Here is a 26,263-nt window from a genome sequence, read left to right as displayed (position 1 = left end):
AGAGAGAGAGAGAGAGAGAGAGAGAGAGAGAGAGAGAGAGAGAGAGAGAACGAGAGAACACATTTGTGGTGATCAGTAGATAACCTATAGGAGTTGATTTTGTCCTTTCACAGTGCAGGTTCCAGGGATTGAGCAACTCAGGTTATTAGACACCCTTAACCACTGAGTCATCTCACCAGCACCTCAATCTTTACTCTTCTGTTCTCTGTGAGTTTCCAAGGGGAAAGTATATTCCTGGGGGGGGGGGGGGACAAGGTGTAGAGCAGATAGGAAAGCTAGTCAGTAGAAAACAAGGAATGCTCATGAAACTGAGTGGCAGCATGCAGCATAGCCTAAGGAAGTCTCTCTGTCTCTCTAAGCAGTATGTACTGAGCCCTCTGGTGAGCTCTGAGGCACAATAGATCAAATGATGAGCACATGCAAATGCCAAGACGGATAAATGATGCATTTTCACTTGACTGTAAGCATAGTCCAACTAAGGCTAAGATTCTCGTTAATTAGATCTCTAATTTCTTGTTATTGTATTTTATTTTATAAATATGTATGTTTTCACCTGCCTAGCTGCCTATCTTTGGGATTTCGATGGTTGTTAATTTAAGGCCTGGCACATGCTAGGCAAGTACTTTACTGGAGCTGCATCTCCAGTCCTGGATTTCTCATTTCTTATGTCTGGTTTGAGTAGTTATAAAGGAAAAATGTAGGAAATGGGAGCCTTCCCTGGAGTAATCAAGCATATTCTTCTGTCCCTTATATTTTTCATGCCCAGATGCTTGGCTTTTATTCTAGTCACAAATGTGCTTTAAGCATAGTCTACTTTCAAAGAACTTATGTTCTGCTGGGGGAAGTTAAATACATTCTAGCATAGCAACAAGTGTATGTATGTGCACATAGGCATATATTAAGGGAGAGGCCATGGGTAACTATTTAAAAGATGAAAGGTGATTAAGAATTGTCTAGGGAAAGAATTAGATATGCTATGAGAAACTATCTTAGAGGGGTCAAAGCACGTGGGGAGTGTGGTGATTGGTAGGTTTAGGTGGGGCAGAAATGAATAGACAAGTGCTGGCAAATGAAGCTGGAGAGGTGAATGAGTCAGATAGTGTGTAACTTTAAGAGCTTACCACTGTCATATAGGAAATGAAGAATCCCTAAATTGGGCTGGGAATGTAACTCAATGATAGAGTATGTGTGTAGCATGCACGAAGCCCTCGGTTTGATCTCCATCACCAGAGTGTTGAAACATTTTAATCTGAGGATATGGCCTGAGCTATGATTTGGAATGGTTATTTGAATGTATGGAGGTCGTATCAGAAGGGACCAAATGTAGGAAGGCCCCTACTTTCAAAGGAAAACAGTGGCAGTCTGCCAAAGAGAGATGTGGGTGGTATGGATTAAAGTAGTGAAGGTGGCTACGGAGAAAGATGGGTAGATCTGACACACTGTTTATTGCTCGGGAATGAAGAATACAATCACCTGAGATCTACGAAGGATATAGAGTAAGAAATAAAGGGAAGCAGTTTTGAAAATAGTAGCACTTGTGGCAGTCGTGTATAATGGTTCAAACACTGGGTCTGAACTTAGGAGTACGTATGAGTTCTAACTGTAATTTGAACCGGTTATGAGGCATGCCCCAGTCTTTCTGTAGCTAAGGAGTTGAGTTAGGTAAAGTCCCTAGATGATTTTCAAGTCCCATTCCTATTCAGATGCAGTATAACATAAAGGGAAAGACCGCCAGATTCAATGTATGGTTTTGCTACTGACCAGCCCTAAATTAGTGACCCATTATTATAAAAGATGAAGGAAGTTATTTAACATCTCTGTGCTTCAGAAACCAAGTTAGGGAGATATTAGCAGCAAAGCTTACCACAGGAGTTGCTATGAGACTAAGAGAGACATTATTAGAATATACTTTGAGTTGGGTATGATAAACTATTACAACTTGATGGCTATTATTACTGTAGTGTTCTTACGGTTACTGGGTTTGGGAAGCCACATATACAAAGGGATACATAGAGTTTGGGGTCAGGGGCAGGGAGAACTAACCAAAAATCTAAAGAGAGAAAAGCACAATGGTGTGTTTAGTGAGAATTAGATTTCTAGTGCTGAATTTAGGAACATTTAAAGGAATAAATAATAATGACGATCAGAAAACACAATTCATATGAAACTTCAACATCTTTACATTAGGCTAAAAAAAATTCAAGCTTTAACCTATACACAGAGAGGAACCTCTGAAAAATGTCAAGCCAGAATGGTTATGAGATTAAAAGAAGAGAGACAGATTATTTAGCATAAAATTATTAAGTATATCGGCTATACCACAGTAGCCAAGACAGCTGAAGCTGTCTCTGGCTTTCTAGCTGATAAATTCTAGTGGGATAAGTTATGCAATTAATAATAGATGAGAAATGCCTTCAAATAGTAATAAGATCATTGAAGGTAAAGTAGAAAAATGTATTAGAAAATGGGAAGGGAGTGTTAGAGACCTCAAGGAAGCAAGTTCTTTGATCCATCTCCAGATGAAGAGACAGGGCCTGCCTCATGTTGGTAGAAATGCACTCCAGGCAGAACTGCCAAGTACCTCGCTCCTCCTGTGTAAGGATGAAGTTTGATGTGTTATAGAAACAGAAAGCAGCTAATGTGGCTGGTCTCTGGAAAGGGAGTCAGTGGAGAAGAGATGAGGTAGGAGATGGGCAAGAACTAATCCTATATAACCAACCGTGTGGGCTATGGAAGTCTGTTTGGATGGCGACAGTATAATAGCATAGGAGCCCTGGGAAGGTTTGAGGAGGGCAGAGACATTATTTGATAATGTGCATTTTAAAGGTCCACTGAGGTTCTGAGGAGGAGTGTATGTACTAAGATGGACTCAGCTGTGTCTGCACTCTGGGAAGTGGTGTGCTGCCTTAGTGCCCACAGGCCTCTTCAGCTCGTCAGGTGCCCTTTCTGTGTGTGCTTGCCCTCAGATTATTCTAGCCTAGGGAGGGGAATGTCCAACACCAGAATGGTACTGACCTTTGGCAAATGTTTACAAGAATCATTGAGGTCACATGAACAAACGGAGCTAAGTTACAGTTTTTTCTCTTTGCAGAAAGAGCAATTTTTTTATCTGTGCTTAGTAGTTGCATTCATCATATCTGTGGTTTTTCTGTTCGTCTGGGTAGAAACCTCCAACGAATACAACAGCTTTGACTGGTGAGTGCTGTTTTCTGTATTTTTATTGGTGTATGGACTCTTTTATTGGACAGCCACTTGGGTATTCCCAGGTAGAAAAGATCCGGTCGTGTAGGAGAAAGGGTAGACAGAGTGGGTTTTGCATACCTTGTGGGTAAGAGGTATGACCAGGGCAGTAGTCAGATGCTCGCACCCAAACTTGCACCTCCCTTCCACCTGTGCTCACACAACACACTGAATGCCAAACGGTGTCCTCAGCTTTCTCTGTGCTACCAGCATCCCCAGACCTTAGACAGGACCCTCTGTCATCTTCATTCTAAAGTCTGTTTGATTACTATGTCCATACTTCTTTCTTATCACAATTATGTCCCTCAGCCCTGCTTTCTCTGCTTTTTCTACAGCCCTGGCTTCCTTCTTTTGTCTTTGGGGGTCTCTTGGAACTCTGAACACAGGGCCACATATCCCTTCTCAGCTCCCTTTCATGGCTAAGCTACTCCTGGACCAATCTCAGACATCCCAGCTTTTCTGGCCCAATGCATCCTATCATTTTTGTAAGCTTAATCCATTATTTGGTGTTTGTGGGAGAAGGCATGTTTAGATGTGAGGCTTCCTTTCTTAATGAAATGCAATTTATTTTTCTCTTTATAAAGGTAAATCTAGTTGGTTATTTTAAATGTAAAAAAAATGTAGAAAATTAGGGCTGGAGAGATGCTCAGTAGATAAAGGCATCTCCCACAGAGCCCACAGGTCTGAGTTCAATCCCCACCACCCATATGGTGGGAGGAGAGATCTGATTCCTGCAAGCTGTCCTCTGACCTCCACATGTGAGAACACACCCACACAATGAATGACTGTAATAATTTTTTTAAATGCAGAAAACTGAAAAATAGTCACATTTTCAAGTGACCATCACAACCTAGCCTTTTCCTGTCCTTACTTTATACTATTATGTTTATACTATTTTTATAACTTTGCTTTGTATTTTTCCATAAAATAAACATAAGCATTCAATAGATTTAAAACTCATATTGAATATTATTTTTATGTGATTTCAGAATATGACATGAAGCTGCATTAACTTTGCTTTCTGTGTGGTGGGGTGGTGGGACAGGCACAGAACCTTGCTGTGTAGCTCAGGCTGGCCTCAAGCTGACCCCACTCCCACTTTGCAAGTGCTGGGATCACAACTCTCTGCTATCATGGCTAATCAGTTGGGGTGGGAAGGGTTACTGATTTTTTCCTAGGCATTATGAACAACATTCATGTCTTGATAAGATAACAATAAAGTGAAAATTTCATTTTTTGATTAATGTTCCTCAGACTAGATTAGTACAACTGGCATTTAAAAGAATGAACACTTAAAATTAGTTCTGTTTTTTGCCAAGGTATTTTCTCAAAAGGTTATGGCCAACTCTGCTTACAGTAGAGGTAAAAGACAGTTCCTGTAGTAAGTTGACTATGGCAATATTAAATATTCCAGTTTCGACTACTCAAAAAGTCTTCTTGATGGAGTTACTTTGTTTTAATTTGAGCCATTTGTGTTTCAAAGCAGTTTTTAAAAATATATTCTTTTTAGAAGTGTTTCTTCCTTTCTGATGTTTATGCTTTGAGCATATTCAATACGTTTTATCATTTTCTAAGCAATTTTATTATGGATCCATTCTGAATTATTCTTCAGCACCTGCATTTCAATTGTTCTCTGTGTGGGTGGATTTTAAGATATCTGGCATTGAGATCTCCAGAGGACTAAGGATGTTTGATGTCTAATATGAACAGGTTAGTACTTCCCCCACCCCTTGAATGCTATCAAAGTCCTGTAGCTGAAGACAGCAGGAGTTGTCTGGTGGTGACATACAAAAAGCCTTTGAATTTCCTTTAACAAGAACCTGCTGGGGACTATTTCTGGAAGTTTCTATTTTTGTGAAGATGGCTCTATTTCATCTTTATTCTTGAAGGGTATCTTACACAGACTTAGAGTTCTAATTTGCAGTTTTTTTCTTAGCACTGTGACTCCCTCTGTTTCCCATATTCTTGCTTTGTTTATACTGAGAAGTATGCTATCTATCTTGGATCTTTTGAACCTAAGCTGTCCTTGAAAAATTTGCCTTCTTTTAAGAGTTTTCTCTTTATTTTTTCCATGATTTTATGTTCACGTGCATGTGTTTCTTTGTTTTTGTTCTGCTTTAAGCTTATGTTGCTTCTTTAATTTGCAGTTTGGTATCAGTGGTAGAGACCCTTTATTGAGGCAGGAAAGATGGCTCAACAGGTAAGGGCTGACAACATAAATTTGATCCCTAAATCCCACATGGCGTAAGGCGAGAGCTGACTCCCACAAAAACATCTTCTGACTGCCACGTGTATACTGTGATTTGTACCTCCTGTATCCACAATATATATATATATATATATATATATATATATATATATATATATATATATATAAGCTATTATTTTAAAAAGCAGATTCTTATTTTCCTTAGAGTGCAACTATCCAGTGAAGAAAAAAAACTGCTCAGGAAACATTAAGAAGCAGCTTAAATTGGGCCAGTCCATGTAGAATAAGTCCTCTGTGCAGCCGTCAGTATTACACATTCCCAGCTTAAAGAAGTGGTAGCCAAAAAGAGACTTCCCTTTTCAGGTTCCATTCTGTATAAGTAGTCACATAAGCACAATCCTCTTCATTCTAAATGACACTCCTTTTGACTCATCACCCCTCCATGAAGAGTGATCACAGATGACAGAGACAGAAGGAGGAGAACAGGGAGAGAGAAAGATTCTAGTTCTTCCTTTCCTCTGGCCCGTCCACAGCAGAGGTGAGAGCAGGCCTGCACTCGCTGAGTGAGAGATCAGCCCCTGTGCTTGCTGAGAGTGCATGGGTTCAGTCAAGTGGGTCACCAGTAATCAAATACCTTAAAGACAACTTTTGGGGTTGAGAAGAAACAAAAGTAAATAATGTTTAGCAAGATGATTATGAAGAAAGATGTCCCATTAATTGTCAATTCTTAAGTTTTTCTTGTCATTTTGAAGCATAGTCAATATCAACACTCAATTACTGTTTGGGTAGTAATACCTTGGCTTCATGGGAACCACTATTAAGATCATCTTTGATCTTTTTTATTTACTCTTTTTTTTCGAGGCCTATTTGATTGTACTCTTTTAAAGCAATACTATTTTTGTTCTGTGACTCCAAGTCTTCTCTGAAAATCATTTTTAAAAACTTTAAAAAAGTATTTATTTTTATTTTGTGTGCGTGTATCACGGTGCATGTGTGGGAAGCAAGCATAGAACTTGCAAGGAGTCAGTTCTCTCCTTCTACCACATGGGTTCTGAAGATCAAACTCATGTCATCAGGCTCGGTGGCAAGCGCCTTTACCCACTGAGTCATCTTGATAAACTTGGATCTTAAATATATTCTTCTAAATCTTTTTGATTGTTCTATTAATTGTGTTTTTGGGCACAATTTCATTGCTTTGAGAGCTTCATTGGGTCTCTTTTGTCCTTCCAACCGCTGAGTTGGACCCTGGCCTCTCATATACTAGACACATAGTTATCACTGAGCTACATCCAGAAGCCGGCCTTACAGAGCTCTTTTTTTTACAGAGTGTCCTTCTCTTGCAACATCTTTACCAAAGACGGTTCCTGCTGTGAAAGCCACCTGCCTTTTGTATATCTTTGAAGTATTTCTCTGGTTTCTGAGTGGAAAGGAGGTCATTTATGTTTTCTTGAAATAAGAAGTATAGATTCTTTGACATAGAAAACCTAGACAGATACAACACTGTCTCTCTGTACAAGTCACTAGTAGAATTCCCATAGATGGTACTTTAGGAACAACATGTGTAGGACACAGCTGTCTCATACAGATGAGAACAATTATGGAAGAAAGCATACATGGACCTGGACAAGGAGCTTGAAAGGTAGAAACAACTAGTCATACTGATGTCATTAATTTAGGGGGTGTCGGGGTTGAATATTCTTGGCCCAGGGAGTGGCACTATTAGAAGGCGTGATCTTCATGGAGGAAGTTTGTTACTGTGGGAGTGGGCTTTGAGACTCTCCTCCTAGCTGCCTATGAGACAGTCTCCTCCTGTCTGCCTTTGGAACAGGAGGTAGAACTCTTTAACTCCTCCAGCACTGTGCCTGCTCAGATGCTGCCAGTGCTGCCATGCTTCCTGCCATAATGCTGATGGACTGAACCTCTTAACCTGTAAGCTAGCTCAGTTAAATGCTGTCCTTTATTAGAGTTGCCTTGGTCATGGTGTTCACAGCAATGGAAACTCTTAAGACAGAGGGTGATTCTTTTTCTTTTGTTATTGCAGAATTTCTGTATCACTTTGATTATTAAGATGATATAAATTTGAATATATATTATAAATAACTTTTTAAAGATCTCTCTACTTATAGAGGCTTCACTAATATATCTGGTTGCTTACAGTCCGAACTTAAAATAAAAATATCCCCAAAGTGCTCACAGATCTGTCGGCAAGGTGCTTCTCTTCTGTCCCCACCATTTGTTAATCCTTCATCTAACCTGTTCTTGTCTTTACCCTTAATGTAGATGCTAGTACTGATTCCTTTTATATTTTAAGGCTTGAAACATTTTTTTCAGGGTTGTTTATCTAGGGACAGGTCGCTGGTTCTTTTGGTCCATTTTCGTGCTGAGTGCAGCTGGGATTCTGGTTGCCTACACTACCTTGCTTTTGGTGAGTGATGCTTCTCATTTTTTTTTTGTTGTTCCTTAAACAGCCTCATGAGTTATCCTTCCCGTGGTGTTGCATCTATCTGGAGTCTTTGATGTTAGTAGAGTCAGAGTTTACATCAGCTCCTTCAGTTTCATGCACAAGGGATGGCTGAAGGAGACTGATGCTGTTTAGGGGATGCGTTTAATCAAGCTGATCCTTGAGTGGGTGACAGGGCACCCCTTTATTATTCCCCCATTTAATACCTATCCATCAGTTTACTCAGTATTATCATTTAAATGACAAGAGCTTTACACTCATAGTCTGGGACTTACAGATCAAACCAGTTCTACTGTGCAAAAGCTAGTCACGTAGCTCAGATGCAAACTTGTGTCTGACCTTGCATGACACGGTAAAGTCATATTGCATGAAGAATGCACACCATGTAAGAGAAAGGTCCATGAAAAGGAAGAACCAAACAGAAAGATAACTTTAGAGAAAACTGTGAACTTACTTTAATTTCATAATTCCATGTTTCCACTGATTTGTCTCTGACACACAAGAGTCAAACCCTCAAATATGCTGCCAATTGCAATATTTTTCTTCTAAACTGTATTAGTCATTATGAAAATCCTGTAGTAAGTACCGAGTATGTAGAAATCAATAAAAGTAAAACATGGCTTCTATCTTCATGGAGAGCCCTCGATAGAGATAATGTGTCCATTCTCTCTGACTGACAGTTGAAACTTGGGGGGTGGTATTTGACTTACAGTTTGAAAAGTGTCGTCTTTTGTAGTAGAGAAGGAAAGGTGACAAGCAGCAGGCAAGTGGACCATCTGGTCATATTAAATCTCTTGGCCAGGAAGCCAAGCGAGATGGACGCTCCCCCTCAGCGCCCTTTGTCCCTTTGCTCAGCCTGAGGCCTCCGCCCATGGACTGTTGCTGTCCATACTCACAGTGAGTCTCTCCTCCTAAATCAGGCCTTTCTGTTGAAAGCCTTATACAAACACGCAGAAGTATTTCCATGGTGGTTCTAAATCCAATCAAATTGACAAGGAAAATTAATCTTCACAGATTGGAATGGGATAGTTATGGCTGTTTCTTCATTCAGTGTTTAGAATCTCCTAGACAACTAAGTCATAGAAAAAAGTAACTACTTATGATGGAACTTTGTAATTACCATTAGAGGTACTCACATGACGCTTGTCAAGGGGTCTAAGAGGGAAGAGAGAATTTCTAGCAAAGAACAGCAAGTAAAACTTATTAGAAGAGGTAGCACTAGAGGGCTGGGAGACAGCATAGTCAGTAAAGTGTCTGCTGTGTAAACATAGAATCAGACCCAGGGCTGCAGCGGGGACAGGGCAGAGACAGGGAAGTGCTTGAAGCTCACTGACTAGGTAGCAATGAGCTTCAGGGTCAGTGAACGACCAAAGATAAAAGTGGTCTTTACTTGTGTAAATGTATGCATATACATGACCACATGTGCAAACATCCACACCAAGTATACACATACACACACACACACACACACACACACACACACACACACAATGTAGCAGCATTGGAGTAGGATCTTGAACAGATGATAGTTTTGGACATAGGGGGATTGAAATGGAAAGGAACATTGTGGGCTGAGAAAACATATTTAGAGAGAGTAATAAGAGATAAAAAATACTTGATATTTTGTTAAAAAGAGAATAGTGTAGAAAGATGGGGAGACACAACATGTGACAGATTTTGAAAGGCTTTGAGAGTAAGAGTAAGGTACTTGGTAAACATGGGTTTCCATTTTCAGAAAATCATTCTGGAAGTTGTGATGTGAAGGTAGAATCTTCCTTTTCAGTGAGGAAGGTGCAGGTGTAATATATGCTCTAACCTAAATTCTGGGCCACTGAATTGTACCATGCTTACACACAATTAGTGAGAAATGGAATTGTTAGCTTCCAGTGTGAGAATATTAGTACCCAGCAGTCTTAGTTTCAACAGACTACTTTAGCCCACCTCTCCTGCACAATGGTGAGAAAGGAGTGCTGCCTGGCTTTGCGCCCGCCCCCTCCGCCCTCTATCATTAGGGCACTTGCTCTGAGAGCGCAGTATGAAGCTCAGTGGTGAGAATGCTGTGCACTCGGCGAGGCCCCGAGTTTGATTCCCAGCAGTGAAGAACAAAGGTTTCTGAATAGTAATTTTGGTCAAGATTACTATAACTTGACTAAACTCTCCTAAGCTTTGGTTGCTTTTTAACTGAGAATGTTTATTTAATAAAATGACATTTTTATAGGGCTGAGTAAAAATAGGTAAAAATCATACACACAAAATTATTGAAGTAAAAGGTAAGTGCTTTGTACACGAGTATGCTAACATCGGAGGACTTAGCTTTGCAGTTTCTGTGTTCATACCGACTTGAAGACTGGCTAGGTTTAGACTTAGATTTAAAATGTACTGAGCATATCCCAATGTGAATGACAATCAGCATCAGCACCAGTTCTGGAAAGAGCTTTTAAATGACCCTTGGGAGAGTTGGCTCATAACTCTCTTCTCTTGTTAGTGTCTCTAAGCAATACCAGGCATGAAGTCCATCACCGAGGAAATATTATGCAGAAATTCAGGAAGCATCGGTGGTAATGGCTGTGAGATCCCAGAGGGCAGAGTAATGAATTCTTCCTAGGGTGCTGCTAGTAGAAGCTACGGACAGGAAATGACATTTGAACTGGCTTCAAGGGTTAGTGGCACGGGGAAGAAGAGCCTAAAAGGCTCATGGCACATGGCAAGAGAGAACATAGGGTAGCCTAAAGAAGCAAAGGTAGTGCCCATCATGAGAGGCTTCTAATCTACTGAGCTGCTCTGGGCAGGACTTTAGTAATCGGGAAATAATCACCTCGCCTCCTTTGCTTTGCAGTTGATTGGGTTTCTGTTGCTCTGGGAAAGGATTGAACTAAACCTGCATAAATCTCATAAGGTAAGACAGCGTTGTCCTCACAGGAGACCACAGACAGGATGGCAGGAGCTCCCCAGTGGTCCATGCTATGTGTGCATCTGGCCCTCTTTCATCATGCCCTGAACAGATCTGATTGTGCATGTTTAACTGTAATATGTAAACTTCTGACAGTAGGAACTTAAGTGCCGAGTTTGCTGAGCCTACACCTGTTGCAGTAATTATTTAAAAAGTGGGGCTGCGCAGGCCAACCATCTAAGTTGCAGCGGCTCTGCCTAGCTCAGCCACCATGTTTCTCCGCCGGAGGTCACGTGCCTGCTGCAGGTAGAAATGGCCAACTAGAAACACCAGCCCTGCCACCCACGAGACGTCAGCGTGGGAGATGGCTCTGCCAATCTTCCATGCTGTCTCCACAAGGCTGGGCATTGCCCAGACAGACCATCTCGCCATCCACGTGGGCCCAGTAGAAAAAATGAGACTCTAATGCTTAAAGATTAATCAAAGGCTTTATATGTTTGGTAAAGCTCAATAACGATATGCCCATACAAAGAGAGTTGTTTCCAAATTAGCTAACCTAAATAAAAGTAGTTACCCGCACCGTTCTCCATACCTGGATGGCTTTCCATCCTCCTACGTCTCTGCTCTCCCTAGCTCCTCCTCTTCCTTTTTCCTCATCCTCTCCTAACTCCTCCCACCTTAGCTCCTCCTACATATACCATTTTTTTCTCTCTCCCACTGGCTCATGTCATATTCCCCAGCTTTGTTCTTCTTGTCCCACTGAAATCTTAGGCACATTTCTTACTTTTGCAGTTCTTTTCCGTCACAATAGCATTCTCATTTAAGTCAGTAAAATTGTGCTTCACGGTAGTAAACCCATCTCCAACTTTCTAAACTTCTACTTCTAAAACATTCTACTTCCTCTATTTAGGCTTGACTCAGCCTCTGCCTGTCGTGGTGGAGAGGGCAGTGGCTGTTTCTACAGTGACATTTTCCTTGGGTCAGTGCCTGCTTCCTTATGATCCCCCTGAAACTTGTTGTTTAAGATCTGAGTGACCTTTCTTTAGTTGAATCCTCTTAAAATGATACCACCATGGCTTCTCTCAATCAGTTCATACCTGGTCCTCAGAGACCAGGCAACCTCATTTCACTCTCTGTGGACCAATAGCATATTTGCAACATGGAGTTTCTGACTTTGTCCTACCATTGACTACCAACCATCACCTCCAGTAGCATGTTCTTCTGCTTGCTTTCCTTCCTTCCTTCCTTCCTTCCTTCCTTCCTTCCTTCCTTCCTTCCTTCCTTCCTTCCTTCTTTCTTTCTTTCTTTCTTTCTTTCTTTCTTTCTTTCTTTGGTTTTTCGAGACAGGGTTTCTCTGTGTAGCCCTGGCTGTCCTGGAACTCACTCTGTAGACCAGGCTGGCCTCGAACTCAGAGATCCACCTGCCTCTGCCTCCCAAGTGCTGGGATTAAAGGCGTGCGCCACCAACGCCTGGCTTATTTATTTATTTATTTATTTATTTATTTTATTTGTTTCCCAATCTGCTTTTATATTATTTTAATTACATGCAAGTATTAAGGTCAGTTCTAGGTTGAGGAACTAGCAATACAATAGATGCAAATAGTCAAGGAACAAGCGAGATAATAAGATAGTCAAAGAACAAGCAAGGCAATAAACAAAGTCCCATGATCACTCCTGTGATCACTGTTTCAAAGGGCTTATCAGGATGACCAAAATATCTGAGCCAACTTCCCTGTCCTAGCCCAAAGTCATTTTCATGCTCGAAGCCTACTTCTTTGTTCTAGCCTAAGATCTAGATTCCCACCTGAAATTACTTCTTTGTTCTAGCCTAAGATTTAGATTCCTGCCTGAAATTATTTCTTTGTTTTAGCCTAATGTCAGATTCTTGCCTGAAGCCCATTTCCTTGTCCTTGGCCAATGTCAGATTTCTGCCAAGCAGAAAGCTCTCCACATCTCCCCCTTTTTAATTCATAAACAAGACTGAGTCTCTTAGGTGTCCTGCCAAGAATGCCTTCCTTACCCATTGTGGAATATGCATTATCAAAAGCAATGCACTTCTGTCTTAGGTTGGTAAGGCTCTGTACAGTATATTACCCATCTTTGGCTTGCCAGCCTGTTAATTTAATAATTCTGTCTGGGGGTTCATTTTCAGGTTCAAGCCATGTACTTTGGCTGCCAACATGTTGATTTTGTTAAAGACAAGCTTTAACAGGATGAGCAGGAATAAAAGTATTCCCAGGACCAAAAGGGCTGGCACGATTAAGCTATATATGCCATTCTTGAAGCTTGACCAAAATGGAAATCCTGACCTCAGGCCATGGGTAATTTTATCAGCAGTGTCTGCCACATCAAAGCTCAGCAGAGCAGCATTCTTGAAATTCATAATCTCACTATGCAAAGTTAAAACATCCAGAGAGGTGTTAGAATTATGCCAAATACTCTGCAAGTGTCTTTAAACTTTTTCCTAATTATAATGTCTACCACAGTAAATTTTAGAGCTAACATAAATCCAATGGTATTTGGCATGACACTCAAGATGGCTCCTTACTCTTAAACTCTGAACCTCCTTCCAATAATTTGAATAGGATAAAGATCATCAATCTGTTGTTCCAAATGCCTATCTAAATCCTCTTGAATATTCAACAAATTCATTTTTTGCTAAATGATTAACAAAAGTAGCTGTCTTAACTTCTTGTATCAAACCAATTGCAGAAGCAGTAGTGCTAGCAATTAATGCAATTAAAGCTGTTATGCCAGCAATAATCAAGCCTATTACCCTTTTGCTTCTGCTTAAAGCCTGACTCACTTCTTCCAGTACTTGCAAGCTTTTTTCAGAAGACCAAGGTTCTGTGATACTCAGGGCAGTAAAACAAAAGCTGGTTGATAAACCTCTGTAACTGACATGCCAGATTTCAACACACTAACAGTTAGAAAGTGTACAGTCAATGCAATTTACATTAAATACTATAGAAGAAACAAAAGCAATTGTAACTTGACAATTAAAAGAGCCTTAACACTTGTACTAACACTTGTTTGAAATCCAGATCCTGTCCCAACTTTATCTCTTTCTAACATAACATCATAGAGAACTGCAGCTAACTTCCAAACATGTCTCTGAAAACGTCCAGAACCAGCCTTCCAAATGAATACCCTCTCAAGCATGGTTGTGACCATATGCTCATGTTTCTCCAAGTCTGGGAACATGTCAAGTCTTTTGAGTGGCATCCTTATATATCCTCTTACTCAAATGAGAAATTCTAATTGGAAATGTAACTTAAATGTTATTAAAATATATGAAGATTGAAACCATGGGCTGTTGCATGGGAAGAATATATATTGAAAAGAAAAGGCTTTGGTGCTAATATTATCCATTTTAAACTTTGGACTCAAGAAACTTATTATTCCATCAGCCCCCTTTTCATAAATCTTCAACCAAGACATTGTTGGCATCCCACTTTCATTAAGCACAGCTATTATCTTCAACCAGGAACAGATAAGGCATATGCTCTAGGCTAAATTCTAGCCACAGAATCTTACCCTTTTCATAAACAACCAGCAAGAAATTGTTTTGTTAGTTTCTAAAGAGGGAATGCTAGTATCCAATTAAGTCATATGTTTTAGTGAACTTTTTTTTTATTATATCCTACCTTTTTTTTTTGATACATGTAATGATTATTGAATCAGTTTCAGAGAACAAAATGCTGCTTAAATATTAGGTTCCGGTATTCCAAAATGCAAATCTCTCATATATGTTCGTATTAGTAAAGTTAGACTGGTTTATAAAATTATGCTTTCTTCTCGTCTGGCATTATCCTTAGAATTCATTTCTATACATCTTCAATGGGATTTTTGTCCATCAAGTTGATAAAATCTTGCCATTGTTTTCCAAACCTTCTTGTCCTGAAATATTTCTGGATCTAACTGCAGTTATGAACCTGTGGCAGTGAGAAGTGAGGGAGGGGATTTTGAGAGGATGTGATCTTCCCTTGGAAAGTAATTGCTTTGGTTAGGCCTTCAAACTAGCAAGAACAAGACCTGTGGAGTCTGCTTCTTTTGGCAAGGGGGATTCTTTAGGGCTTAGAAGTTTACTTTTATTCTTTTTCAGAATAACTCAGAAGGGATAGGATTAGCACCAGGTCTAGACTCTCTAGATTACCTAGGAAAGCCCAGAGAGAGCTTTCAGATTGCAGTGATGAGTCAAAAGTCCTTGTAAACATGCTAATAACTTGACTTCCTTATAAAAACCCCTAAGGTATCAGTTAGGTAGCAATAATGGGATGCCTCTGAAATTTTCTAACAAGATAGACCATTATCTATATCTTGGTTGTTTTTACTTTAAATAAGCCTGGAGTTACAGGTTTTTTTTTTTTTATGATGGAAAAGGATTTGCTGGAACTGTATGATTAATAAAGTCATAGATAAGGATGCTATGTACACAAAATGGCTCTTTCTGTAAGGCAGTATTTTTATATATTTGGCTCAAAACACACCTTATATTCTAAGCTAAATATCAGAATGCCTGATTAATGTGGGTGAGCAAAGAAAGAGCATTCATGAATAGTTGTGTTTTACATGACTAGATCTCCCTAAGGGAAAATATTTTATTTGTACCCTATGATTGCTTATATCCTTTAAATCATCTGTAAAGCTTGGTATTGAATAAGAGGTAGATTCACCAGTTCAATGCATTTTGTTTGCTAATAGACTGATAACTTCAAGTTTATGTATTTGAGAGCTTGGTTTGCACTTCTTTCTTTGTTTTTTAAGTCAAAGAGGAGGAAAAGGTTTATTATAATGATATAATTAATCATATGCAATTCACAAGGATAGTTCTGATCCAAATCTGGTCTAGAAGTAAAAACAAACAAACAAACAAACAACAACAGCAAAACCCTTTCTCTTTCCCCAGGTCTTCGTTTGGATAACCATCATCCTGTGCTCCTTCTTGCTTACTGTTTTAAGCTATTTCTGGAGGGACAAGTGGCTGATAGCTGGGCTGTCACTGCAGGTAAGCATCACCCTATTGCTCTCAGCACTGTGCCCAGATGAGGCTAGTCTGACTTTTGGCTTTTCCCCAGATCTTTGCTCCCTTCGTGCACCTGAGCCTCATAACTGTGATGATTATAATTTCCTGGCCTCTAGCCATCTGTGTGGCCCACTTGGAATCAGAAGGTAAATCATGTGATCTCCCCAACTTGCCTGATCTCCCCAACTTGCACACATCACTCAAAGAAACAGAAATGGTAGCTAGCTACCCATGTACCTCTCTGAAATTTCTTTAGCATGTTATGTAGGCATGATTTTTATGGTTTCACTTACTAACCCCTGTAGCCTATCATAGTATTTCTATGACTAAATTAGCCTTCTTCTGAGAAGGATTCTTTTAGAAAAACATCTTTTCCCCTCTATGTTACACTATTTTTCTGGGGTGATGGAGACAGCAGAGGGCATCTTAACTCTGCTTTGGCCTGAATGCTGCTTATAAGACTTAACTTGTTCATATACAAATGTCACTGATTTCAATTAATACTATGTCCTGAGAGCTCTGGTTATATCAGGCAACTCAGAGAAGTCCTCTGTGAGTCCCTGTCCTACCTAGCAACTTAAAGAGTCAAGAATGGCTGCCTCTGCAGCTGGGTTCTTCTCTATTCTTTTGCAGTGATAGTGGAAACAAAACAATGAGCTCTGTAAGCTTGGGAGTTGGAAAGCAGTAGGGTCTTCTTTCTACTTCTCTCTTTTTACTATTGGTTAAGTAAAGGACACTTGCTTCCTGGCTTGTGGGAGGGTGCAGGCAAGTGAAGGGTTGGCTTAATATTGATGCTGGTGTGTGTGTGTGTGTGTGTGTGTGTGTGTGTATTGATTGTAGTACATTTTAGAAAATATTTCTAGGGCAGGTACTTAAAGTGAACAACAATAAATTATTTTCTCTATTTTAGTTAGAATAAGAAGATACAGGATGGCAGATTACGAGCACGAAATACTGGAGAGGTGTAATGTATTCAAAAGGCTAAGAGGTTAGAGATGGAGATCTCAATTTGAAAGTCACTGAAGCATAGGTAGTAATTTAAACAATGTGCAAATGGGTGGGAATCTTCAGAGGTCTGAAACGGAAGGTGTTGGGAAGCAGTTGATAATAGGAATTAAAGAGAACTTGTGGTATGGGTGGAGGTGTGTAGTGGGAAAAGGAGAAAGAAGGAGGAAAAGAAACAGAAATATAACTCATCAACTATGATAAGTCAGCACTGTTGTACCACTTCTGTGAGCACTGTTAGCTGCCACACAGACCTAATTCACAGAAAAAAGATGAAGACCCAGAGAAGTTACACCCTATGTCCTCAGTTACTATAAGAGATGATAAAGCTTATACCCACATTCCTGTTAGCTGGTACCTTTTCCACCATACTGCTGTGCCCTAAGTTAGAGCGTCTTTTGAGAGGATCTTCGCAGCCATCAGGGCTCTTTCAGAGCCAGGCAAGCTCCACTTCTGAGATGCTGTTTCTTATATTTCCTTCCTTCTCTTTCCTCCCCTCCCTCATCCAGCCTCCCTTCCCTTCCTCCCACCCACCTTCTGTACCGTTTTTCCATTTTTACTTTCAAGTTCCAGCAATATTGCCTTAATAATGTCTTTGTCTGAAATGTAGGTCAGTGGTATAGCACTTGCCCAGCAAATATGTGGTCTGGGCTCAATACCCAGCCCTGAAAAAAGTCTTATATCCGAACAAACCTGTGTATTTATATCTGAACCCCTGAAAGAGGATGTGATAGAGATAGAAAATAAGTCATGGCCTGGTTGCTGCCTTGGATAGTTAGCTGTTTGAAATGGCTCTCCATATCTCTTTTCCTTTTTACCCACTTGTCTCTCCTTCCAACTTTTTCAGCTCTACAAATAGCCGCTGGACTGTCCTTCCTGATCATTCTTTTATGCCTTTATTTGATGCCACTGGGGATTTATTCTCCCTGCGTTCTGAATAAGGAGAATTTAGGCCCTAAGCCTTCCATCTTTGGACATAGAGGCGCACCCATGGTAAGTCTGAGAATATTGAACTTGGATGAATGCAGGTAGGTATGGGGCCTGTGGATGAGAGACGAGAAGCTCAGAAACATCAGCAACCCTAGAGAGGAAAAGGAATCTTGGCATGACAAGAATAAAGAGTTCTTTGTATATTGTATATGTTGTAATTGATCTCAGACCATCTAACTCCTGGTCAGCTTCTCTTTACTGTGCCCAGTGTTCTGCTGTATAGAGGGGATTAGAATCAGCCTCTTTGAAAAGAGAGCTCAGGGAGTCAAGCTCTGCTTCTCAAAGCCCTTTCATTCCCAGGCTCTATGCCTACCATAAAAGAAATGCATAGCATTTAATGTCCCTTTCTTCCATAGTTGGCGCCAGAGAATACCATGATGTCCTTTGAGAAAGCTATCGAATTTAATGCTTTTGGCCTGGAGACAGATGTATACTTAAGGTAGGACTAGGGTAAAGGGCAAGAGGGGATTTTTCCAATGTCTGGGGAAAGGACCAGTTGGGTCAAGGTGTAAAAAGAATTAGCCTTCAAGAGTTTTTTACATGTTTGTGTAGCATATTTGCACATGCTACATATATGAACCACATCTCCCTTATAAAATATATCCTTTTACCTCTGTGTTCTTTACCAAAAGTTCACAAACCACATGCAATTCAAGCAGTTTTCCAGTGTAAACCACTAATCTAACCCAGGACTTACTCATTAACATTTCCTAGATATCTGCTATATTCTAGGCTGCCTTCGGAGTGTTCAGGAGATGCAGTTGAGTGAGATATAGTCATCTTTACCTTCCTGGGGTGAAGGAGATATGGCATAGTCACAGGTGAGTGCAGAATAAGGCCATTTGTGATAACAAGCTTTTCAGAGAAGAATAAATCAAGTACAATGGGGCCTCTGTGAAGGAGAAGGATACTTCCTATTCTGTGAAAGAAATAATCTATAGGCTCAAAGTTATGTGTGGGTTAGTTTTAAAAGAAAATATTTTGCTAACCAGAGATGAGGTCATTCCAGACAAAAGCATCAACCTATTCAAAGGCATATTAATGAGCAATAACAAACCGTAGAGCTCCACGAATGTGTAGTGGAAAGCCAGGGTAGGTGTCAGAGGCTGGATGGCTTATTGGTTGTTGTTGTTGATTTGTTTGTTTGTATTTGTTTTTAATTCTATTTTATTGTTGTTTGTTTGCTTATACATGTGTACATGTGTGCCATGGTGTGTAGTAAGAAATGTCAGAGGATGGAGTTGGTTCTTCCCTTCCATCATGTGGGTCCCAGAGATCAAAATCAGGTTGTCACATTTGGGAGCCATTTCACCAACTTTGTATTTGCCTTTTGTTTTAGGAAGCCAGGTCTTGTGTACTTAGGTGGCCTTGGACTCACTATGTAGTTGAGGATGAGTTGATGTAAATTTCTGACCCTCTGCTCCTACTTCCTAAATTCTGGGACTACAGATGTATACCACCACATCAACCATTTTTTAAAAACTAAATTTTAATTTCAGATTTTACAGTGATGGAGCTCAAACTCAGGGTTTTGTACATTCCAGGAAAGCGCCGTTCCATTGAGCCGCACCCCAGTCCACTTTGTTACTGTTTTAATATGCTTTGGGAAGAATTATTAAAGTGTTGGGCAGCAAGGTGTATCAATACTCCAAAGGAAAACAAAGTAATACTGGATTAGAAGAGAGCCAGGAGCCAGAGGAGATGAGGATGGGGTGGCGAGACAGGGAACAACACTGCTGTAGAATTTATATATCTAGACATCTTAGGAAGTAGAAAGGTTTCATTTTCACTGTGAATGTATTGGTAAATATGCTGAGCATGTAGTACTGCCACCGAATGAGTAAAACTCTGAATGAAGGAAAGTGCAAATGAATCTCCTCACTGAATGGGTAAAACGGAAACGTGAACTTTTGATTTAACAGAAGAGTAACCTGGGTTCAAAGAAGGGAACTGTAGCTCAGGCCATAAAGCTTAAAATGCGTGGTAAGGTAGAGATCCTGACTTGATTGCCAGACACCCAAACTGGGATTTTTGGATTCACTGAAACTGAATATTTCAATGGGACACTTTTGTCACTTCTGGACGTGCCCAATGGTTGCGGGCTTAATGTCGTAAAGTTCTGATCCAGTGAACCCCTAAAACACAGTCTTGTTCTCTGCTGTGGCGTGAACTCTTCATATAGATTATCCTTCCAACTTCTTTCTCTGCTTGCTGATTGACATCACGTTTCAAAACTTATCTCTTGCAAATGCCTCCCTCTGCCACTATAACAGTCATTCCTAAACCTTCGCTACTCCCTCAGACTGCATGCCATCCAGGGTTCATCTAGGATTCATTATCAAGAATTTGAACAGGGAAAGTGCAATATAAAGGACTGCTAGATACTAAAATAGAACTCTAATTTTACATAAAATGGCATAAAATAGGGTTTACAAAGAAACCTAATGTTACCCTATTAATCTTTGATTTGAAAAATTTGTGACTCCTCCTCTTGCTTTTGTTTGATTTGTCTAAGGCTCTACCAATCTTGTATATTTTTAAAACACCAGCTCTTAGATGCATTTTTTTCCTATTTCATTCATTTCTTCTCTGGTTTTTTATTATTTCTTCCTGTCTACTGGATTTGGGCGTGGTTTGCTCTTGCTTTGCTACCTCTTCAGTTTCATCATTGAGGGTTTTTTTTATGCTCTTTTGATTTTTTTTTAATGTAGGCCCTCCCTTGGAACTATAAATTTTCCTCATGTGGAATTTTGATCTGGTAGTTTTATTTTCATTTATTTCAAGGAAGTTTAAACTTTTTCTTCTTGGTTTTTGACTCATTCATCATTCAGTAATGTGTTGTCTAATTTCTATGGGTTTGTGAGATTTCTAGAGATCCTTTTGCTGTTAATTTCAAGCTTTACTACATTGTGGTCAGACAGGATATATGTCATTATTGTACATTTTCTGTATTTGTTGATATTTGTTTTGTGTTCCAGTATGTGTTCTATTTTAGAATAAGTTCTATGGGATGCTGAATAGAAGGTATAGTCTTTGATGTTTGGGTGGACTGTTCTGTAAACATCTGTGTAGGTGGTCTTAGCTACGTTATGGGTTCTTCTTTTACCCACCTTTTATCTCCCCCGGTTTCACCCCCTAGCACTAATTAGGAGCAAAAACAGGACATAAGGGAGGGAGAAAGAGATCCTTGAATCTAATTTCTTTCTTTTTGCTTCTTCTTTGACTACAACTGCTAACAAACTGCAATCAATCCTCTTAAGTGACCAACAACCACCACAACTGCCTCTTGGGCTCTAGCATTTATATGCCCTCTAAAAAGTTCCCAGAATTCCAAATGTCACACAGTCTCAGAAACTATCTGGATCTGGCAAAAATATGCCTCTGCTAGAGCATGGGGCAAATCATAGCCAGCTGCTGCAGACAGCTCAAAGCAACCCCGTATCCGCATACCTGGGATTAAAGGAATATTAAAGAATATAAAAAGTTAAATATATTAAAGAATAAAAAGGAAAGCACATTCTTATATTTCTGATCTTTTTAATTAAACTAAAATTCCAAAATTGTAATTACATATTTGTTCTATTCGATGATGTATGATGCCACTCAATTCCTATTTCTCTGTCTATTTTTGTCCAGATGACCAGTATGTTGGAGAAACTAGTGTAGTGAAATCACCTACTGTTACTAACTTGTTATTAATCTACATCTTGAAGTCCATTAGTATGCTTTTAATGAAATTGGGTGTGCCAGGGTTTGGTACATGTACGTTTAGGACTGTAATGTCTTTTTTGTTTCCCTGATCAGAACGAAGTGTGCTTCTCTAATTCTTCAGATTTATTTTGGTCACACATTAGGGTAGTGATCCTTGCTCCACAGTTTTATTTGTTTGGGGTATCCCAACCCTAACCTTTCACTCAAAGATGACACCTATTCTTGAAGGCAAAAGGAGCTTTTTAATAGATAACAAAAATAACGGTTTTGTTTCTCAATCTGTTCATCTAACTTTTGATCTCTTGATTGGAGAATTAAGTCCATTAATATTTAAAAGTTATTATTAAAAAGTATGTGTTGATGACCATCAGTTTGTTGCCTTTTTTTTGTTTGTCTTCTTAGTCTTGTTTTATATATCAGTAATTATAACTTCATTTGTTTACTTTCTGTAGCTTTTTGGTCCCACCTATCTATAGGTGATCAATGGTCACTGGGAGTGGGAGAATCAGTTTTCTCCAGAGACAAGCTTTTCGATAGGTCATCCAACCCCGGGTGGTCCCTAAACACATGCACAAATGAACAACACCAAGTAGACTTAGTTTATTTATTTTCATATATGTCAATAATGTTTATAGAAGAAGAGGTCATGAATTCAAGAGTGAGGGCACATAACAGGAGTTGGAGCAGGGACAGAAAATAGTGGAAATGATATAAATATACTAAACATGTATGAAATTCTAGAAAAAAATAAATTTAAAGAATAAAAAGAAAAACCATTACAATAGTGCAAAGTATTATTAAAAAATAAATGAACCACTTAGAAAATTAGCAAAGAGACATGTATAGGTATTTTATACCAGTAGATATACAGGTAACAAGTTCATAAGTATAAATATTTTCAACTTCATTAAACATTATAGATTTGTCTCCTGGCTTGATTCACCAGCAGCTGTAGTGTGAGCCTGGATACACCCCTGAAGCTGTGCAGGTCCTAATGGAAAACTCACTTAATGACTTAGATTAGCATTTGAGTACACATCACTGGTGGCAGGGCAGATCTAGAGGGGTTCATCTGCAAGTACTGGGGCAGAGAAAGCTGTACTACCAGTGAATCACCAAGACTGGATCATAAGTTGGGATAAAGTACATTAACACTATCCCAACCTTGGGTAGCAAGAGTATGCTGGGGAGAGGATTTGGTAACAAGCATAGGACTGCCTTGGAGATTAATTCTGAGTGTATGAAACCTCACACTGGGCAGAACCCTAACAGTCCCTGTCCTCAGGCCTGCCTGTGGAAAGCTGCTCTAGAACAGCCCTGGTTTATTGTTTGTTTTTTTTTCCCCACTGTCACCTGTGACTGGTTGCAGCCGACTCTGACTATGAGTTAGCAGTAGGCAGTCAACAAGAATGTGGGCTTCAGTTCTTGGCAGTCTGTCAGCTGTGTGACAGTGTTGCAGTTTTGGTGGCCCTCTATAGGAATGGCATAGAGGCCTGGGGCTGGTCCCTCCATGATGCTTCTGTCCAGAGAGGATAGAGTCTCTAGTGTCTGAATACCTCCTGGTGACTGTGGATGAGGTTTTTCGGACTAATATAACTCCCTGCAGAGGTTTACATACTTCTCTAGCCCATACATCTGGGGATTTGAAGTAAGCATGGGCTTGGATCACCCTCTAGTGCTGAAACAGTGGCAGTGCTCCTGCAGTGACTACAGCACACATGACTACAGAAATTACTGTAGACTAAGAGAAAACACATAGCCTACATAGACTTTCTAGAAGAGTAAGCACAAAGCCAGAGTACAAAAACTGAAGCAAGTACATCACACACTAATAAGCATCAAGGATGTCCTGGAACTATAACCTCACCCAACAGTTGAAATAAGGTACCAGGAGATGAACAAATGGTAACTAGTATAGTCTTTGATAGTGAATTTAAGACGTTTTAGAGAAACTCAGTGACCTTCGAAATAAAATAGAATGATTCAGTACTCAGAGAAACTTGACAGAGATGGAAGCATTTTTTAAAAATAAAGCTTAGTTGAGCTGAAAATAATATAGTGAGTCATTAAAAATCTAGAAGATAGAAGAGACCAATATAGGAAAGAAGTAATGAACTCAGAGATAGGCTATTTGAAACCACAATTGGTGAGAAAAAGAATATAACGCATGAAGAATGCTTGAACAGCTTTAGAACAGAATTAGAAGAGCAAGTATTCAAGCTGTTGGGGTTCCAGAGGGATTTAGTCATTCCACATGGATATGAAACTCGTTAGAAAGTTAGTGATAGAAACAGAAGCTTCCAAATCCACAGGAGGAAGCAAATATCCAGGAACAGGAAAGTCAGAGGCCACTAATCACTCAACAAATCTGCCCCAAAGCATGATAATGTCAAGCTTTCAAAAGTTAAAGGAAAAAAGGCTATCCTCAAGGTAACAAGTGTTTCCAGAGCTCCTAGGACAGACAGGTGTGTCGTTATGGACCAGGAGAGGTACATGTGAGTTCTAGGAGTTAAAGGGGAAAGACCACAGCCAAAGTGAGTGTATTAGTTGCTTTCTTCATCACTGAGACCAATACCTGGCCCAAACAGCCTGGAGAAGGAAAGATTTGGTTTGGGACTCGCTGTTGTGGGGGATTCTGTCTATGATGGCAGGGAGAACACAGTAGAGCTGACTACTTTAACCTGGGCCAGAAAGCAGAGAAAGGGGGGATGCTAACACTTGTCCGTGTGCCAGTTGGGTTATCTCAACATGACATAAACCTAGACATATCTTGGAAGATGGCATCTTAATTGACAAAACACTTCTATAGGATTGGCCTGGAGGCTATTCTGTAGGGCATTTCTTTAACTAATGATTGATTGATGTGGGAGGGCCCAGCCCATCGTGAGTAATTCTATTCCTGAGCAGGTGATCCTGGAGTGCAAAAGAAAACAAACTGAACAGGTCTGAAGAAGCAAATCAGTAGACAGCACTCCACCATGGTCATAAATGTAAATGGATTAATTGTCCAGTTAAAATACATGGAATAACTGTACTAAAAGTGTACTCCCTAACTCCAAGTTTCTTATGTTAAGAACTTTACACACACACAGTGAAGGAATAGAATATGATGTTCTATGCAAATGACATCCTGAAGAAATAAAAAAAGTACCCATTCTTAGATCAAATACTATGCACTTTTCTATCTGAATCAGTAAAAAAAGACAGGAAGGTTATTATATAATTATAAACAGTCAATTCATCAAGGTGAAATAATTCTAAATATATAGTACCCAATACCTCAAAACCCAAATAATAGGACAAGTTAATAGACCTAAAGGTAGAGATAGACACCAATGCTATAATAGTAAGAATTCTAGTTTGTATTATCATCCAAACCCAGAGAAAGTCAAAAAGAAATGACAGTTAAGTTGTGCTCAACACCAAATGTTCCTAACAGACATCTATAGAACATGACATCAAAGAGCTTCAGAACATAAATCCTTCTTAACAACACATTCTCTGAGATAAAACATATGATAAGCCATAAAACAAGTCTCAACACATTTTAAAAATTAAAATCATATCAGGTAATTTTTCTAACTACCTTCCTTTCTTCCACAAAATTGCAAAATACAAACTCAGCATACAGAAATCTGTAACACTGGGCTGAGAGTTTGTATTTGTGAGGTCCTAGGTCCAATTGTGGGGTTCCTAGAACCACACTCAATCAACAGGAGCATTGCTGTGGCTAGTAGGTGGTCAGTCATAGTAGACGTCAAGAGGTGTGGCCGGAATGGGTAAAGTGTCTGTCGTGCAAGCATGAAGACCAAAGTTCTAACGTCCATCACCCAGATAAAAGCTAGAGATGGTATTACACATTTGTAACCCCAGTGCTGGGGGAGCAGAGATAGGAAGATCCCCAAGTGCTAGCTGTTCTTGCTAGTTGGCAATCTCCAGGTTTGTAAGAGACCCTACCTCAAAGAGTAAGGTGGAAAGAGATAGAGGAAGATACCTGACACTAACCTCTGCCCTCCACACATGAATGCATGGGATGGCTTCCTCCCAAGGGCACACGGGCACACACACACACACACACACACACACACACACACGAAAGAAATGATGACATCAAGAGCTGGACATGGTAATACATACTTATAATCCCAGCCTTGAAAGGCAGAGGTAGGAGAATCATGAGTTCAAGGTCACCTTGCACTGTATATGAAGACCTTCTTTCAAACAAACAAACAAACAAAATCAAGAAAACATTTCCATTTATACTAGATGCAAAGCAATACAACACTTGGGAATATATTTGAAAAGATAAAAGATCTCTGCCCCCAAACCCTATAAAACATTGGTGAAGAAATGGAAAAGACACACAAAATGTAAACATATTCTAGATTTGTGAAATGAGAAACTTTGTGCTATTAAAGCATCCATAGTACCCAAAGGACTCTATGGATTTGTGTAATCCTTGTCAACATACCAATGACAATTTTCACAGACCTAGAAAAAAGAGTTTTAAAACTTGTATGAGACTACAAAAAACCAAACCAAACCAAACCAAAAAACCCTAAAACAACAGTTTGGTGCAAAAAGAATAAAGTAGAAGGAATGATGCTATCGAACTTCAAAATCTATTACATGTTTTTATTCCCAGGAGGCAGAGGCAGAGAAGCAGAGAGGCAGAGAGAGAGGCAGAGGCAGAGAGGCAGAGAGGCAGAGAGGCAGAGAGGCAGAGAGGCA

General features: G+C 39.7%; 1 protein-coding gene across 1 annotated transcript in view; it reads left to right on the top strand.

Annotated features, from left to right (window-relative positions):
* The window catches only part of Gdpd4 (glycerophosphodiester phosphodiesterase domain containing 4), an 88,596-nt gene that overhangs the window by 1,300 nt on the left and 61,033 nt on the right, over window positions 1–26,263 (top strand). The window contains exons 2-9 of the mRNA XM_028770751.1: window positions 3,092–3,195; window positions 7,781–7,874; window positions 10,747–10,806; window positions 15,710–15,808; window positions 15,879–15,972; window positions 16,737–16,814; window positions 17,679–17,824; window positions 18,178–18,260. Coding sequence (XP_028626584.1) covers window positions 3,092–3,195; window positions 7,781–7,874; window positions 10,747–10,806; window positions 15,710–15,808; window positions 15,879–15,972; window positions 16,737–16,814; window positions 17,679–17,824; window positions 18,178–18,260 — 758 coding nt within the window. The remainder of the gene's footprint in view (window positions 1–3,091; window positions 3,196–7,780; window positions 7,875–10,746; window positions 10,807–15,709; window positions 15,809–15,878; window positions 15,973–16,736; window positions 16,815–17,678; window positions 17,825–18,177; window positions 18,261–26,263) is intronic.

The sequence above is a fragment of the Grammomys surdaster genome, unplaced genomic scaffold, assembly GCF_004785775.1.
Source record: "Grammomys surdaster isolate TR1022 unplaced genomic scaffold, NIH_TR_1.0 203, whole genome shotgun sequence".
NCBI lineage: Eukaryota > Metazoa > Chordata > Mammalia > Rodentia > Muridae > Grammomys > Grammomys surdaster.
Note: the sequence above shows the minus strand (reverse complement) of the source record. Positions and strands in the feature narration are given on the sequence as shown.